Below are 18,078 nucleotides of genomic sequence, written 5' to 3' on the forward strand. Positions count from 1 at the left end.
CCTCTGCTGGACAAAAGACTACCAGTGTAGTGAATATTCATTTTAATGTTTATAGTGTTTCACAGCAAATTTCAAGTGAAGGATTAAAATGTAAAAATACTAAATCTGCATGCACTTGACATGCACTTATAAAGCCATAGATTAAAATAAGATTAAAAAAAGGCTTCACAAATAAAATGTGTTCATGAAGGAAGGTGCTTGAATTTATCAACATGTTGCCAATTATACCAATGTCTGTTACTCACAAATGATATGCAAATACACCAATTAGAGGCTTTACAATGCCACCTCAAACACTAATATGAGGTACTAAGTTAACACTAATTCACCACTGGGTAAGAATCCAAGGAAGGCTTTTTCCCCCCTCTGTCTCCCTTTTTTGAAAGGGCTGAGAAAAAGCAGTCATAAATTTTCCCTGTGACAGGAAGAGGGGGGGGGGGGGGGCTGTTCTCTCACTCATTTACCGCCAGAGAGAAACACGATGCATGGAGGGCTTCTGAGGTGCAAGGCAGGAGCGGCTTACCGGGTTCCAGCTTAATGACTTTAATGGCAGCCAGCTCCCCGGTGTTGACGTTCCGGGCCTGAAAGAGAAGGGGAGGGAGAGAGGATCCTGTTAACCAGCCGTCAAAAGGAAGTAACATGGGGAGGCACAGGGAGGCTTGCATAAACAGAGGATTCAAGAAAGCTGCAGCTTCTTCTGAGGCTTATGTATGTCCACACATGCCAGAAAATAGCTTGACAGAATCATTTATGGGAAGTATTTCTTCAGGCATTCTCAGTTCTGGATACATAGTCTTTGATGATATACTCTAATGTGGGGGGCTTCAGCGGTCCCCATAGATGCTGACTGTAGATGTCCAAAAGGTGAGGCTATCTACAGATGTGATATTCTTACATGTGCTACAAAGAAGGGATGGGGTTAGGATTTATGGGTATGGTTAGGTTTTGGTAATATGTGCTACATCTAAGTACAAGATTAAATTGCTTTTGGCAATTGCATTTTGAACAGATCTGCCGGCCTGCAGGCAGACACTTCCCTGTGGTCTTGGCCAAGAATGTGTCCCTGCTGAACTCACTTCCTCTTCCTCCCAGAGAAGAGCTTTTGGCGCTGCCCGGGGTTTCAGGCTCAGGCCATTCACCCTCTCCAGAAAGGAACTTGCAGGCCAAAGGGGCCCCTCCATGGCAGTGCTCATGCTTCCTCCCAGCCCCATAGCGATTACAGGTATTTGGGGGGCGTGGTGGCAGATGAATGGGCTTGGGTCAGAGGGGGATAAGCACCATAAGTGGTGAACACTGACATGTACTTGCCCAGTGGGGAGTGAGAACACCCTGAAAAGCTCAGCACTGTGTTTCACAGAGCCAGTAAACCCCTTAAGCCTCCAGGTTTCCTTTTTTGTCCATTCACCTCCTTATCCAAGGGGACACAGGGGACAATATTTTGTGAGAAAACATCTAAAATGTAACATAAAATATCACCAGTTATCAGTGCATCTTTACTAATGTGTGTGCAGCAGCACTGAATCACATCCTGCGGGTTTTTTCCTGTTTTAACCTTCTTGTAGGGTAGCCGCAGCCTCTGCATTATGATCATTTTCCACAGTAGGATCCAAAATAATTAGTGCAGGTGCCACCCACACTCCCGACAGTAAACAGCTCTGAAAAATGAATGACTAATTACAAAGCCAGGACTGGATTCAATAATGAAACAGACCATCTATTGTTTTTTTTCCCAAGGAGGACTGTGCATGGATTAAACTGCTAATGGCCAAGGGAATTTCATTTAAAACCTTTGTACGAAATCAATAACAGCACCCTAGTCAGAGGCAGTGCTCTCTAGCTACTGACTTCATGAGGATGATGATGTTGTTTTTCATTTAAAAGGGATGAGAAGCTTAAAAGAGAGTGATCTATGAGATGGGTTTGGTTAGGTGATGCAAAGGGGATGCAAGAACATGCAGCCTAAAATGCTAAAGTCTCCAATAATAATTGGTTCTGAAGCCAAAAATGTCTGATCTGATGATAAGCCTGATATTCTGCTCTTGATCTTCAGAAACAGAGCAAATATGCACTGTGACAGCAAGAGAAAAAGAGTAACAGAGGGATATATGGAACGAGAATGTGTGAGAAGACAGAACTGAGTAAACCAATGTACTTTATTTCAGTCTGCATCACTTTCTCAGCTGACTGAAAACTCATGTATTCAACTCGGTAGATGGTGCTCTCTGAATAAAACAAATCAGGGCTATGTATAAATACCAGGCCAAAGTTAAGTTCTGAGAGTAGCCAACTCCCAACAATCAGCCTCACACTCTGTGAGAAACCATGACCCACCCACACAACCATACGGAGAGGGGGCCATGCCAGCAATAACCGAGACCCACAAACAATCATACAGAGATCTCATAACCTGAAAAAACATACACTTAGGGGAACTGTGCTGAGGTGCTACAGATGACCACCTATTTGTCTGTTCTTGACTGTATGTACTTCCTCAGAGAAGCAGTCATTGTGATGAGACTTCACACAGGTAAAAGATAAAATATCATTCATTAAAAATCAGTTTTTCCAGGTACTATTTTTGCTCTTCACATAATCAGACACATTTCCTTTCTAAGTTCAAGTTCTGCAAAAGCAGGACAATCGGGTTTAGTTCTATTTTGGCGATTGGCTCATATTATTTGTGATTTATGTCTCCTTACTGGCAGTGCGTACCACCCAATCAGAATACTTATAATTTTACTACCAGTTAGTTTTGGCACAATACTGCCACAAGTTGTTGATAACAATCAAGCTTTTTACTGCCTGGGAATACAGTGCTTGTAAAATAGCTGTCAGCATCTGACACAGCCCCTTGAGCTGTGAACACAGAAAACAGGTAAGTCACATATGAATAATGATGATTAAGTAATTAATGTTAACATTAATAATATTAATATTACCAGCACCATAAATAAAGGAACTGAACAAGCCTTTCTTACACATTATTCTTAACGGTCTAAATAAAGTAAGGATGCCAGCTGAACTGTACAGTCACCAAAACATTAAAAATAAATCTAAAAAAAACACAACAAAGATGGAAATTCAAAACTTGGATTGCTCAGCAGAAAGCTATGAATAATTTGACCTAGATATGTGCAAATGACTGCATTTACCACCGTCATTACAAATTGTTTTTATCCAAAGGGACTGAGATTAGCATCAAGTCAAACACATTCCATTTATAAAAATTCACAACTCAACACCTTCAACCTTCAACCACAAGGGAATGAATATTGTTGCAGGGCTGCAATTTCCAATCTCTGTAAGCGTGCAGTACATACCATTTTTTCTGGAAAAACATCAGGGTAACATTCATTTTATATTTAAGTTCAGTCCTGCTAGATCAATATTTAGGCCAAGTGGAAAATCTGATGGGTGTTTTTGCAGACATTTCCAATACTTCTGCTTCAAAAAGAAGCGCAACCTTCTGATAATTCCAATGCCGCAATGTGGTTTTAAATCTACATTTAAGTCTTTACTTAAAGAGCAGGGATGCTGTCCGGTATCGATGAATTAAGTTCAAAAACATTTTTTGGAAATGAAAATTCTCTGATATATTCAAGGAACATTACAGACATCTGTATTGTGAAGTAGACAAAAAAAGGTAGAATGATGTGTCTGTGCTTGTGCATGTGTGTCTGTGTGGGTGAGACATGTCAGGGACAGATTGCTAGCCAGCTAACTGACAGTATTGTGAATATTATGTGAAGTCTTGTACATGTTGGTCAGACTTTATCCTAAGGGTCTACTTCTTCTTACTGTAGGAAAACTACAAGAAATGTACTGCTGTCTAGTAATTAGTATGATTTTTTTTCAATGAGTGAAAAAGTAGATAATAAACTTCTAAATAAATACTAATATAAAATATTTTAAATACTTTATTAAATATTGTTTTTAGAAATGTAATTAAGGTATGTTCAGTCATTTTCAATTTGTCAGTCAGTCACTGGTGTGTACACAAAACAAAAGGTGAGTTGATTCACTTTCTGATACATGCTTCAGTCTGGTTTCTCACCAACAGGTGATTTTCGTGCAAATACAAGTACATTTTTATCCAGTTTCTCTATCATGAATAATATAGTATTGGAAGAGAGGAGATGAAGGGACAGCGAACCCCAGAGACAACAAAACAGTATCTTAAATGTTAATCAGAATAAGGCGCAGAAACACTCAATTAGCCTGCGCCAGGGGAGCCTGTGCAACAAACTGTTAAGCTTCTAATGATCCGGATCCTGTTTTCATTTGCATGACTAACAACTGCGCCTATTTAAATAAGGATCACTACTGTGCAACCGATTGCATTTTAACTGGACTGCATCTAATGTACGAAGGCAGAATTCTCCCCATTAATACTTAATAATTGCAATATTACAAACACTGGGTTGTACCTTATCCTGATTATAAGAAAGTAATTGTTAGAAGATTGTTTTTGTACCCTTTTAAAAATTATTTTCATACTTTTGATTTTCATGTGAAGTGAGCAAATTTGCAAATTACAATGGACTAAAAAGGAATCAAGTGCCAAAAAGTGATTCTTATTTAATTTGGCACACTCATCAATTGCATGTGCCAAATTTAAAAGCAGTAAGGCTTATGGATTGCTGAAGAGGGAGAAGAGGGCACATGTCATTCACCTGCATTGCAGAATGTGATATCTGTACTCCTCATTACCCACAAAGCACCTGTCCTAAGAGCTATATTGTTTTCAACAGTAACAGTGGGAAGATGTCTTTGTTGTTTACACTGATTGGTGTATAGTGGCCAAGCATCGAGATATCTTCGATTATAACTAAATACGAATCAGACTCACTAGCAAGGCAGGAGAGTTTTCCACCACACATCTCTCACCTGAACTGCACAGTTCAAATGCAGACACGCATAGACACACACACACACACACACACACACACACACACACACACACACACACACACACACACACACACACACACACACACACACCAAATAGCTAGAGGGCTGTTGGTGTTGGATGTGTGGGTTCATGCTTTCACAGACAGGGAAAACTTTCGTGGCAGAAATTACACTTTCATCATTTACTACACTGGATGGGATGACATCACTCACCGTCAAAGACTCAGAGAGCAGAAGCTGAGAGACAGCACAGCTACAGTACAGTGGGCAAGTGGCTGCAGCTGCACTGCACTGTACTGTACTGTACAGCACCACGAGCCAAAACACCTCAACAATGCTGCAGTGTTTCTGCTGGCGGCCGTAACCTTTAAACGCGTCCAGTGCAGGGCGATTTTACATCAGCGCACATGAATTCACCTCCCACAATGCTCCCTCTGCAGCCCTGTGCCACAGAAACTCCAGACTCTTTCTAAAGCAAGCTGTCTGCCCCCGTTTCTGTTTCAGCGCCTGTACAGATGCCCTGCCGTCTCACCGCGGGAATCCAGCCGCTGAGGCGAATGCGTTTTCAGGTCATTCTTTAACATCTCTTTCTGCTCCTATTTGTACTCCAGTCTCTCCTGTTTTCAAATGCTCAGAGTGACATTATTCAAAGCATTATACAGTTGACTCAGTTCTTTATAGGAGGGAAACGCAGGAGGGACTGTACATAAATTGACCTTATCAAGTCATCAAATGTCGATAAATAAAAGTAGTGCGAGACAACCGCTGTTTACATACTAAAATCATGAAGCTGATATTTACACAGAAATTCCACATACATACCTCACTGAAAATGCCAGAGAAAGAAAGAGCACTAATTAGTGGAGTGATTAGGAAATTAGTACAATCTGAACAACATTCTTCAGGAGTTCAGCTGTGCCTGGAGGATCAGTATAAGACCTGCATCATCAAAAAATATCTGCAGCCAAACAATTATTACTATTTTTTGCAGACAACCTAAACCACTGTATATTATACAGTTTGCATTACTGGGCCAGCACTAGGCAGCCCTAGAAAAGGTGTTCTCACTGCTTGACTGTATGGGCAGCTCCCCAAAACTGCTCCAAACACATCCCCTTTGTTTTGCAGCACAGTTATAGGCAGTAAATGAGGGTGATCATGCCAAGCAGTCTCAGTGCTTGGACAGGCCCTTTTCTGCTCTTGTTTTATATGTTATCCATTTTCACAGCTGGATATTTACTCTGTGGGCACAGGCTGGGTAAACAAATGAAACGAAACCCAGTGCTGCTGTCAGTGGCAAAGCATAAAAGCCATTACAGGATTATGGGTCACAGTGTGTTTGGAGTGCCCTGCTGCAGGTAAGTCACACAGAGCGCGCGCGTGTGTGTGTGTGTGTGTGCACGCGCGTGAGCTCCAGATTTGGCCCGGAGGAGGTGCGGTGCCGCAGAGGAAGCCTCCTAGCGTGACGAAACACAGAAGGTGACAGCAGGCTGCCCGATCCCGTCTCCTTGCCACCCCGCGCCCTTTCTTCAGATCTCAGTCTCGAGTCGAGCCAAAGAAAGACAAAGTCTCCACCCTCACAGGTGCAGCTCACAGCGTGGCAGCTCGCCGGAAGGCCCCGCACATTCATCAGAGAAAGATCACAGCCACAGGAGGACCGCGCCTGGGCTCAGCTTTAGAGCAGCACATAAATCCCTAACAACCATTTATGCTTTGGTGTGCAATTCACTACATTATCCTCTTTTCCCCGTCCCTGAAAGCTGACACTAATCATTTGCTCAGTCCCAGGGAGAGAAAACATACAATGTGACCCGAATACTGTTTTTTTCATTTAAAATATATATTTACCCATAATAATTCATAACTGGGCAGCAAAAAAAAGACACACTCCACTGCGTAGGAAAAATGCTACTGATGGCGGAAAAAAATGATGATTAATAAAACACGCTTGGAGAAAGAAGGCTGCTGAGCTTTAATTTATAGCTCAGGGTAAAGGAGAAATGATATGGTAAAGTGGCGAAACAGCGAAGTTAACACATAATTATTGAATTTCCCGAAGAGTGTGTGGATCATTACACAGAATTAGCAATTAACCTGGAAATGATCTAATGGAGTATTAATGTGTTCCTCCCAGCAAACTCATTTCTGCACTAACCATTTGTTTTGTTGCCATGTCATGAGAAGTAAAATATATCTGAAGCACAACTGAAAGAGACATAATCTTTACGAACGTAGACTGTAGATCTTCTAAAGGTAATTATGGAAACTTTTTAAGGGGGCTAGCACATGAACCGATTCCAGTTCTATTTCAGGGTGGACACAAGGTCGAGCCCGCAGGGGGCACCTGTCAGAGCTGCTCCAGTGAGTGCGCTGAGCCTTGGGCAGCAGCTCTCACACAGAGAGCACAGCCCTGTGGATGGATCCTATTAAGAGGGTTGAGTGTGGATCTCTGCAGGTCTGCAGGGGCGGTCTGGCTGGGGGATGAACAGGGGATGGCTTGGCTTTAGGAACGTGCCACCTGAGAGTCATCTCTCCATCATGAGGCCTAAGAGGAAAATCTGTCCCAAAATTTGAGAAAGTAAGTCGATACATCGCCATAGGGTCCTTGTCCGCCAGAAGCAGTGGTGAATCCAGCTCAAATGAAATTCAGCATGGTTCAGGCATCCATACTTAGCGAGCTTGGTGAGAGGACCTGGTCCCTGATGCAGCTCTCAGACAGCAGCAAATGCAAAGCAATCAAAGCCAGAATGCAGGCAGCGTACGGCAGAGCCCAGCAAACACAGATGGGAGAATGGAAAAATCTATTCTCCTTTCAGCAACACCCTTGTTTTCCCTGTCCTACAAAGACATCCCTTCTCAGTTGAGTGCTTTTCAGGTCTCCTAGAGTGGCACATAAAACCACTCTGAGACTGAGGGGAAAAGGACACTGCTTGGGAAAGTCTGCTGGCTTGAGTTTTTTTTTTCCCTTACAACCCTTTTTTCCCTGCTTATTGAAGCTTTGAGCTTATGCTGCACTCTGGACAGCCCATTCTGGGAAGGCTGATCAGAGTGCCGGTGTTTACCCATTACCAGCAGGGATCTCAGACCTTCTGGATGTCAGTATATCACTTGTCACATGATCTTCCAGGAGGAAAGTCAGGGGTGACTACTACATCACATCCCCAAAAGGGGAGGCCTGAATGAGAACCCCCCCACCCTCCGGGGGCAAGACGTACACGAATAAGTACAGCTCCCTACACTAAGTAAAGAACACCTCAGGACACAAGAGCAGGACAACCCCAGTGTCGTGCGGGGATGTCCAACGCTGTCAGTTTAAAAGGAATCGGTCTGACAACTTCAAGAAGATTTGACTCGAGTTTGTGAAGCCCTGAACAGGGACTGACAGCTGGCCCAAAATACTCGCTGGAGGCATAACAAGCACGCTTGGACCAGGGATGGAAAAATATCCCATTTTGCCAAGTATGAAAAATGAGCAAGTATCTAGAGTGAATACCTTCATGTACTTATGCCTGTCACCTTTCAAAAACAGTTGATTAAATAGTAAAATTAACACTACACATGCTCTTGCAGACAGTAGTAAAAACAGCAGGCTAACATTATAGTGGAAATCAGACTGCCCTTTTTCCTGAAGTATGAACCTCAAGTATGAAGCAGCAGGGCTAACCCATACATGTATCTCATGCAGTCACCTGAACTGCATGACGGGTACAGTCACAAAATTCAACAATCAGCCATCATAAAAAATGGCAGGTAAACCTTGGTTTGGGAGCTCTTCAAAAGTTTTGGTGGAAGAGAAACACTACGGATTTGCCCACCACCCCAGGAACAAGAATGGGCACATCTGGCCTGTAAGATTGGGGACAAACACAGAGGCCGAAAAAGGAACTAAAATTCAGAATCCCCCTTGGGCGTCACATACAAGGGCTTCCTTGTTCATTTGATCAGTAGCACGCCTGCGTGTTGGTGATGTGTTTACCTACAGTTGAGACTGTATGACACTCCATAACCAGCGCCATTTGCCGAAACTCTTCACTGTTTATCTGAGTAATTACACACTCCGTCAGCAGTGAGATGAAGGGGCACATGAACAACGATAAACTTAAAGGGAGTCTGACATTATGCTGATGGCACTGAGGTATCTGCATAAACAGCATAATTACATTCCTGTCCAGCCGCAGAATACCAATTTAAATGATGTCATATTTATTCCCGATATTAAGTGAAAGTCAGCACTCTGCTGTGGACGTATAGGGATGCCATTTGCTTGTGTTCTATTGATATGCTTTGGTCCAAGGACTGATAAATAGTGAAAAGCTTGTAACAGGGCTGAAAAGAGAGCTTCAGCAGTCTGCCTTTAGCTGTGAATGCTTTGCTTCCCTGGTGGACTTCTGGCAAAATAGCCTTTAGAGTTAGAGGGGAAAAAAAAAAAAAAAAGAAAAAAAAAATGTCCTGTCAAGAGAATAATTTCTTTGCAAAATGCATGATTAAATAAGTGGTCCTTTCTCATTGCCTCTCTCAATGAATAAATGAACAAAGGCATGTTTAGCATGTGAAGAGTGCAGTGAAAGAGTCGTTTCCTGAAATAGATCCCGGCTGTCTCTGAGGTCCCCTGCTCACCAAAGAAAGACCTCAATATTGTCCATGAATAGAGGGGACAAAACAGTCGCACTGGCAGACAAGCTGCTGGTAGCAGCAAGGGAATCTGTGTGTCTGCCTCTTCCAAATCCCAAACATCCCAAACCCAAATGACCAAACGGACAGAATATTAACAATATTAACTACTCCATTTTTCTCAAACTCCAGCTGGTCAAAATTTATCTGATATAGAGCTCATTACAAAGAGACTGTCACAAGAGACTGAGTAGGTTTCATGTAAACAATTCAAGTCACCAAGAATGTAACTTAAAGGAACAGCAAGAATACAGAGCCAAAATCGCCCTCAACCAATTTCACATCATTACTGCAATTCTGCCATTGCACACTGACACCCCATTTACAGCACCATCCAGAAAAATTCCACCAAATTTCTGGTAAGCTCCCTTTCACATACACCAGGTAAATGGTGGCATATTAGCCTAAGCAGATGTCAGATTATAATAACAGGGAACATCCCATTTAGATTTAGTTGTTTCAGTGTAATGAGCTGATATTTTTAGTGCACAAATCTGAATGAATCTGAACAAAAGCCTGCTTGGAATACATTGCCTATCACAATTGCAATTCATTTGGTAGATGCTCACGTCCAGAGCAAAATAGAGCAAACACTACTGACACTGCAGTATTATGTTTTTTTCAGTGTGATGTGTCCATATCACTTCAGTAGTTCACATTATTTAATGCCCATCAATGTGTCTTCAACGTTTTGCCTGCTTTTCCTGGCTCAAATATTAATGAGGAAAAAAACAAGAGCTGAAAAATTTCCCGTGTCCCCTGACAGCAACCAAAATTAATGTGTAAAACCAAATCTACTTTGTCTATTTTAGTAGGATGGTGCTAGCGTGAGATGAATTCATAATCCGCACTGTATCAGGTATGAGCAGCTGAACCAAAGAAAAGCAGGTGCAGGGTCCAGCGTAGGGCAGGGCATCCTCCAGGACTGATGTTCCTTACTCATCCCTCCCCATCCCTCCTATCTCTTTCAGTAGCAGAGATCTCAGGCCCAGTATGAAACTGCCATGTGCATTCTCTCTCTCTCTCTCTCTCTCTCTCTCTCTCTCTCTCTCTCTCTCTCTCTCTCTCTCTCTCTCTCTCTCTCTCTCTCTCTCTCTCTCTCTCTCTCTCTCTCTCTCTCTCTCTCTCTTTCCATTCTTAGTAGAGGTCAATGCGGCAGCTTGCCTTTGAATGGCACAGAAAGGGACAGGCTGAATTGGATGCAGTCAAAGGTGGGGGGGAAGGGGGATTTGGCACGTCTTATTGTTGCTGGAACCTTTCACAGTGGTACAGGCCATGGCCGATCTGTTGTCCCACAGCTGTTTTTAGGGTGCTCAATGGTGCTGGAGGCATGACAGGACTTTAAAGCCAATGAGGGATTTAAAAAGGGTATAAAAAAAATCAAAGTCCATTGTAGCCCCTGGTGTTTTCCACACTGCCATCTGTTGCAACATGGCTGTCTCCCTGCTATTCAATCACTGAGCCTGGTAAACTTTCTGTCAAAAAATAATGCTTATTTCTACCTTTCTCAGGTAGAAGTACATCTGCACCCACTGATCAACCCACAAACCTGACTTGAAATTGTCTGAACAACATACACATCTGGATCGAACACACTGTGAAAATCAAAGGCATCACAAACACACTCTCAGAGGTGAACTCATGTGAGGGTCACCTACCTGCCCAAAAACAACAAAAAATAGCTGCTCTGACATTTAAAATGACCTTCAATACAAAATGAGATTCTTCTGTTATTTAGCCTACAGGTAGAATTTATAAGATATGAGAATTGAAATACTCATACAATTCATGACAATAGAAGTAGTTTTTTGTTCATATTACTGTGTTGTACGACTACCTGCTTCACTTGTGGGATTCACTGGAGACAGGATTCAACCTCACGCCGTACATCAGCTGAGGATGAGGTAAATGTGGAAACGTGGAAAACAGTCTAGACTACTACCTGTCTAAATATTCCCCCGCAGCTGTCAATGTTCAGAAAAACAATACCATAGCTAAGTCCCATTTGGTTAGAAGTATTTGGCATGTTTAATTGCTTTAAACAATTCCAAAACTACATCTCTGAGTCACTTTAAAGAAATACTTTGGGATTTGAACAAGGATAAACAATGACAACCAGTAACTCTTCAAAGCGCAGCCAATAAGGTCCAAAATCCCAACCTGATTATTCATGTTTCTTTAATGTATCAAAAGAAGTGATGTTAAAAACAGACATTTTTCTATTTCATTTACAGGCAATTCTTTCAAATTCTTCTATGTATTTACCAGAACAACATCAGAATATTCAGGTACACTTCTTTGCTGATCTATCAACCCTCTGTTGCAAAAGAAAAAAGGGGCAAACACAGGTATACTTTGAGAAAACAATCAAATCAAACTAGCCCGGATATCTATCGCATGTTAGCTCGCTAAAAAATTATTGGCACTTGTGTAAAATGCTGTTTTCAGCCATCGCTCTCATTTACTGTCATAGTTTAGTTACAAATGCCTCTACCAAATGGTGGCTATTTTGAGCATTTTTCCAAGAGTGTTCTCAATGATTTGATGCTGTTTACCAGAACTTAACAAAATAACATTTCAAAGAGAACCTTCAGCTAAATATTTAAGACTGTCAAGAGTTGCCACTTTTTGTCTAATTTACTGTCCTGTGTGTTATTTCCACAAATTCTTTTCACCATCTTAAAAGCACATTTCCAATCACGTAAAGTGGAAAGCACAACGGAAAACACAACTGCAGTCACAGCTCTGACTGTTTACTGTGGCCTCTGCCCATCTTTTGAGGAGCTATTACACCAACAGAGACAGTGAAATCATGCCATGACAGGGGTGTTGGAACCTATGAAGCAGTATGATTATCTTGCCGTTTCAGTCACAAGACCGGCTGCCCTATGTTGTCACCATTGACTTTTAAAGCGTATTCAGATGACCGTGCATATTCTAATCAGGCACGAGGCATCAAAAGTGGGAAGACCAAAGCCGCACCCTTCAGAGACAGACAATGATGACGAAAGTCTGTCACGGTTCCCTGCACTGGGGGCAAGTGTCAGCGGAGTTCCTTATTTTCATTTTCATTTCCACTAGTCAATTAAGTGTTGCACTTCGAACATGGTGGCTACCTTTTTGAAAAACTCAGTGGAGAGACAGCACATAAAAAAATGACTGTAAGGGTCTATAAGAAATAGGGTTCACCAGAAGAAAATTGTTGTTTTTATCCAGCAAAAAAACAGCAGTGAAAAACTGGTGTGGCATGTAAGGTGACACATGCCAAAGGCCCTTCTGGTTACAGTCATGTTACAGGCTACATGTAAGCCAAGAAAATGTTTGTTTTTCCCACAGCTGAGGCCAAAGTCAGTTAACCACTCTGAAAACTCCACCCCAAAACAACCCAGTATGTCTTCAGACATTTGCCATCTTATTTGAGCTTCTTCACTAAGGAGCCCATTAGAAAATCAACAGTTAAAAAAATATCTAAGGGAAAAAGCACAGAGAAGGAAATCACATAAGGGAAAGGAACTTGCCTTGCTTGTGCCCGGCATTGGGTACAATCTAAATTTAGACGCCACACCGAGGGTGTTACATGCAACTTGCCACTGGTTTATAAAGTGCCATTTCCAGCCCAGCTGTAGGGCTACAGCTCTGCAATATTAATGAGGTCAGCATGTATGCCAGCACACAGGAGCATGTGATTGGTTAAGGAGGAAGTCAGGCCCAACCAAAGGCATGAGTAGCCTGCAAACCAACTGTTACTGAGGAGAACATGCAGCTACTCCTCGCAAAGCCTGCTGCTGAATACATCCATCATCTATAGGAGGGAACAGCTACACAAACAAAAGGTATTAAAAAAAACATTCCCCCTCCTCTACAGGGACTGAATTTACCCTGGTACACTCACAGTTCACAAATACGCTGCCAAACCATCAGGGAGAGCCGTAAAAACCACTCTGGTTCAACTTCAAAGACAGCGCGCAGAGGAAAGAGACAGGAAATCAAGAGTAAACCACAAGAGACCCGGTTTGCGAGCTTCTTTCTCTGTGGGCCTTCACAATCACAAACCCTCATCTCAGTGATGGTGACTGTGGTTGCAAAACAGGCTTCACAATGAGGAGTGCTTCAGAGAGAAGAGGCAGCTGTTATGTAATTTATATAATATACAACCATCTTTTTAATAATTCTAAAGAGTTTTCACGAGGACCATGACATTAAAATGAAAACAGGTCTGCGTGCATTGATTAGAGTGTTAGTGGTGAAAGGTAAAAGTCAGGCCTTGCTCGTAGGTGAGCTGAGGAGAAGTAGGCAGCTTTCCGCAATGCAGTCACCAGACAACACCACCACTACGAGCTGTCACACACTACACCAGATGGGGGACACAACGTGAGCAAACAGGGACTCTCAGTAAAAACTGGTAAAAATTCACTTTCAGAGCCTCCCCACTGATCTCCAGCAGCTGTTATGGTGGCCATTACAGGAACACTGAAGGACCCCAACATTCAGGGGGCAGGGCATGGAACATTATGCAGTGTGTCTTTTTCATGACAGTGTGAATGGTAGCGAGTTTCAGACAGGGGTGTGAATCAAGGAGACGCAAGTTCAGAGACATGCTGTGACAGAGAGACCAAGTGATTCCGCGACAGCTGAAGAGCCGAACACAAGTGAGCAGTCCTCACTATTGGGAGCACTAGCATGTTTCATCTTCAGGACAGCAGCCACTCTCTTCTTCTCCTGCTAGAGAACACCTGCTCTTCCTTTTCATACAGAATGTTTCTCACTCACACTCACACACAGTCAAACTTGCTGGTTCACTGTGCACAACAACCAGAAACACAACAGTGAGCTCTTCACTTAAAACATGTGTTTACTGGGAGCTGCCCTGCACTGTGACCAGCAAGAGGGGCCGTGATATACGCAAGTGTTTGCATGAACAAAACCTGCTGTTGACGGACAGACAAACACCCACCAAAGTTCCACTTCCACATCTTTCCAGTTCTGAAACAGGCTTCTTTTCCCAGGACATGACTCCCATCACCTACCCTCATGTTGGCCGTCTTTTCACATGGCAGTCTCCCTCCACTTCCAGGGGCTATATGAAGCAAATCGAACTCTAGCTAATGTAACGGCATCACCCACTGTCAACCGTCACCACCCACTGCTTGTTAATTAGTGCATTCAGCGTTCCACTTTGCAGCTTCACGCGGTGCAAGCGCTCCATTACAATACAATTTGTGACCTGCAGAAACCATGGGCAAACAAAGGTCAATAACACTTGCCGCCCATGGATGTGAGCACGCTAAAGGAAATTTCTGTGTTGCAGTATCACCCAACTTCAGCAGTCACCAATTATCAATTTTTAAGCTTGTCTGCACCGCAACAACTGCTGAACCCATTCAGGAGAGTGGTGTGAGGAGCATGCTATCCCCTGACACAGACAAAAGCCTACTGAGACCATTTTTCACACTACAGGTCCCACAGTACACCAGAAGGCAAACAGCATTCAAGGATAGGGACATCCTCCTAACACTATCTGAGTAACTAATAGGCCCCCATGTGAAACCCAGGATGACACAAGCGGAACGACGAGAGAGGCCCTGGCCAACCTACCCACCCCTATCACCGGCGGAATGAGGCTAATTTGTTCTGCAGATGTAGGCTCCCAGGTCCTTTCTGACAAATTTCAAACCCAGACTGTAGTGCTCAGCCTGCACTTGAAACATTAAGCCTTTCAGTATCAAACCCAATATCAAGCCTTTTGATTTTAAATGGCCTACAGGCTAAGTGAAGACATTGGCTCTAAAAACCGCTGTGCTCATTGCCTCAATCCTGGTCTTAGGTAAAGGGAAAAAGTAGCCTCACAAGCATTTTTTCTGCAGTTTATCATCAGGGGATCCAATGAACAGTAAAATAACATGTTGACAATGGTATGTTTTTTCCCATAGTTGTGGATGCTCAGAGTAGTCATTTCACTTCATTACAGTAATCTACCAGCTGTTTCCAGTGAGAGCAGCAAGTGTGGAGATACAAAGAGAGTAATCGAGAGTGAAGTCTCATTTTCACAGCAAAGACCATTTAACAGCTCAGACCCTGGGGTTCAATCAAAATTTTATTACACATTTTTATTTTGGCCATTATGTCCTATTATTTTGTATAGAGCATAAATGTATGATACTAAAAGACTACACAAAATGTATTATTTCACATTGAAGTTGAGAAGGTTTGTCACCTCTCTCATTTTTCACCTCTGTCTACCATCTCACTATCTGATGGCACCAATCAATACTAGGGCACGCACATCTGCTGCACCTAAGAACATTTGTGGAAACTCATACAACAACATCATTAAAGACACATTTCTGGTCACAAACACATTAATACACTGGTACAAAATAAACACACAAAAGTCACAGAAAAAGGAAAATTTGAAAATCTTAAAAGATTTATCCTAATCCAATTTCTGGGACTCTGCAGGGAAGAGAAACAAAAACACAATAAAACACCAGCAACTAGCCTACATTACAGTACATCTTATAACTGGGTGACCATAACAAAGAAGGTAATAGTACCCTATACTAACTTTTACATCTATTTTTCAATTCTTGTTAGAAAGCTTGACTCTAAAATGCCTGAACTCAGAAAGCTTTCACGAAGGAGATCCCCTCATTCTCTGTACATTTCCAGCTGAATTTCAGCTTGATTGTTGGCTCTGTTTAGATGAGATTGCCTCATGTTAAAATCCTGGCTTTGTCCTGGCCCGTCCCATGCAATGGGGCCACGTCACTTTTTCCCTCTCTGTGCCAGAGCCTCACCTTAAACCACACTAGGGTCATGCCAGGGCTCTCAAAAAGCTGGTGCTATAGCAGCAACCCACTCATGCAACACACACAGAAATGCACTGCAGGCAGTGAGAGTTCTCCTAAGCAGCCTGGTGACCCCTGCACCACCCCAGGTTTAAGAGGACTAGCGAAAACATACAGCTAGCTTTTAAAATCCATTCCACTGGAAGAAACCTCATCATAAGTATCTGCCATATGTACAGGCAGACTAGTAACCAGCGGCTTTGTGGATGGATGGGCAGGATGCAATAGAATGGACTGGTTTGTAATGAGAAAGTGCTGTGGAGTTCACACCCAGAGACAATGCAGTTTCTAAACTTCCCAGGTTCCTGCTTCAACCAACACTCCGTATAGTTTGTAAAAGTGAGTAAAAGCCTAATTGTGGCCTGCTTTAGCTGCATGTAGCCATTATCTGCTTTAGTTGCAGAGGCCTTTCTGTACAAAACCAGCCCAAGCAAACTGTATGTGTAAAACTATGCATGTGTATTTACATTCATGTAATCCTCACACATACAAGCTGAGAAGAGCAAATGCCAAAACACCCATGTGTGAACAGCCACTGAAAAATAACATCAAGTATGTGTTGGCTGTTCTCTGAAATGATTACATGGATATACATCCCAGACTGTATGCCAGATCCACATAATTGTTTTGTTGTGGTCTTCCCAAAATATGAACGACAACATCACAAGCAGCACCTACACAATTCCTGTGAGTGATCTTATTCTGCACAGATAACTGTGACATAAGCAAGCCTATGGTTCAAACAGCTCAGATGCAAGAGTCCTTCTGTTCACCTGAAAACCACAACACTGCAACTGGACACACACATCTTAAGCAGGTCAATGGAAATACAGCAGTGCAGCACAGCCCTCGGAAGTAGTTTATATTGTCTTCAGAGGGAGGAAGTATACTTTACATTTAAACGTATTTCTGACCACAGCACAATACAACTTACTTTTCAAAGGATGGACCTGTAATTCTGTTTTACAGTAACGAACAAATGCACCCAAATACACATACGTATACAAATATGAACACCTATTAATCTGAGTGTGCCACTTCTGCACAAAAACAGGCCATTCATCTGAAACACTTTTTTCACTATTGACACAGTACCAATTAACACAGGGTAGATATATATCAATCACATCACGGCAAAAATGGAAGTAATTAATCAACAAGCCAATAGTACACCATGCTAGATTATCATATATCTAACCTGAGCGAGCCAAACCTGGTTGCACGTCACAATGTGTCTGTGGGAGCAGACACAGACACAGCAGTCACAGACCTCTTGCTTGTGTTCCCAGCACTGCTGAGGCCATAAATGATCTGGCTGCGGTCTACACTTGCAAACACCCCTCACTCCCTGCTTCCTCACATATTATTGCTTTCTGTCCAGCTGGCAGTTTTTTGTACTGTGTTTACAGGGTAATTGTCGGGACACCATGTTGGAAAATCTGCAAGTCAACTGTTAAATGGGTCTGTAGCAGGGGCACCACTATAAATAACGGTGCACTGAGGATTACACTTTCATGTCATTTTTTACAACTGTTTTTTAATACTCAACAATAATAACAACAATAGTAAAAACAACAATAATAAATAAAATATTAAGGAAATAATTATTCATCTGAAGTAGTAGTGCTGGTCTGCCTGTATGTAAAGG

At 42.4% G+C, this 18,078-nt stretch overlaps 1 protein-coding gene across 5 annotated transcripts in view; it reads right to left on the reverse strand.

Annotated features, from left to right (window-relative positions):
- LOC118789657 (mitogen-activated protein kinase kinase kinase kinase 3-like) overlaps positions 1-18,078 on the reverse strand; it is a 66,330-nt gene that overhangs the window by 44,032 nt on the left and 4,220 nt on the right. For all 5 annotated transcript variants that reach the window (XM_036546157.1, XM_036546156.1, XM_036546155.1 and 2 more), the window contains exon 2: positions 524-581. In XM_036546157.1, the coding sequence (XP_036402050.1) occupies positions 524-581 (58 nt within the window). The remainder of the gene's footprint in view (positions 1-523; positions 582-18,078) is intronic.

The sequence above is a fragment of the Megalops cyprinoides genome, chromosome 15 (assembly GCF_013368585.1).
Source record: "Megalops cyprinoides isolate fMegCyp1 chromosome 15, fMegCyp1.pri, whole genome shotgun sequence".
In the NCBI taxonomy this organism is placed as follows: Eukaryota; Metazoa; Chordata; class Actinopteri; order Elopiformes; family Megalopidae; genus Megalops; species Megalops cyprinoides.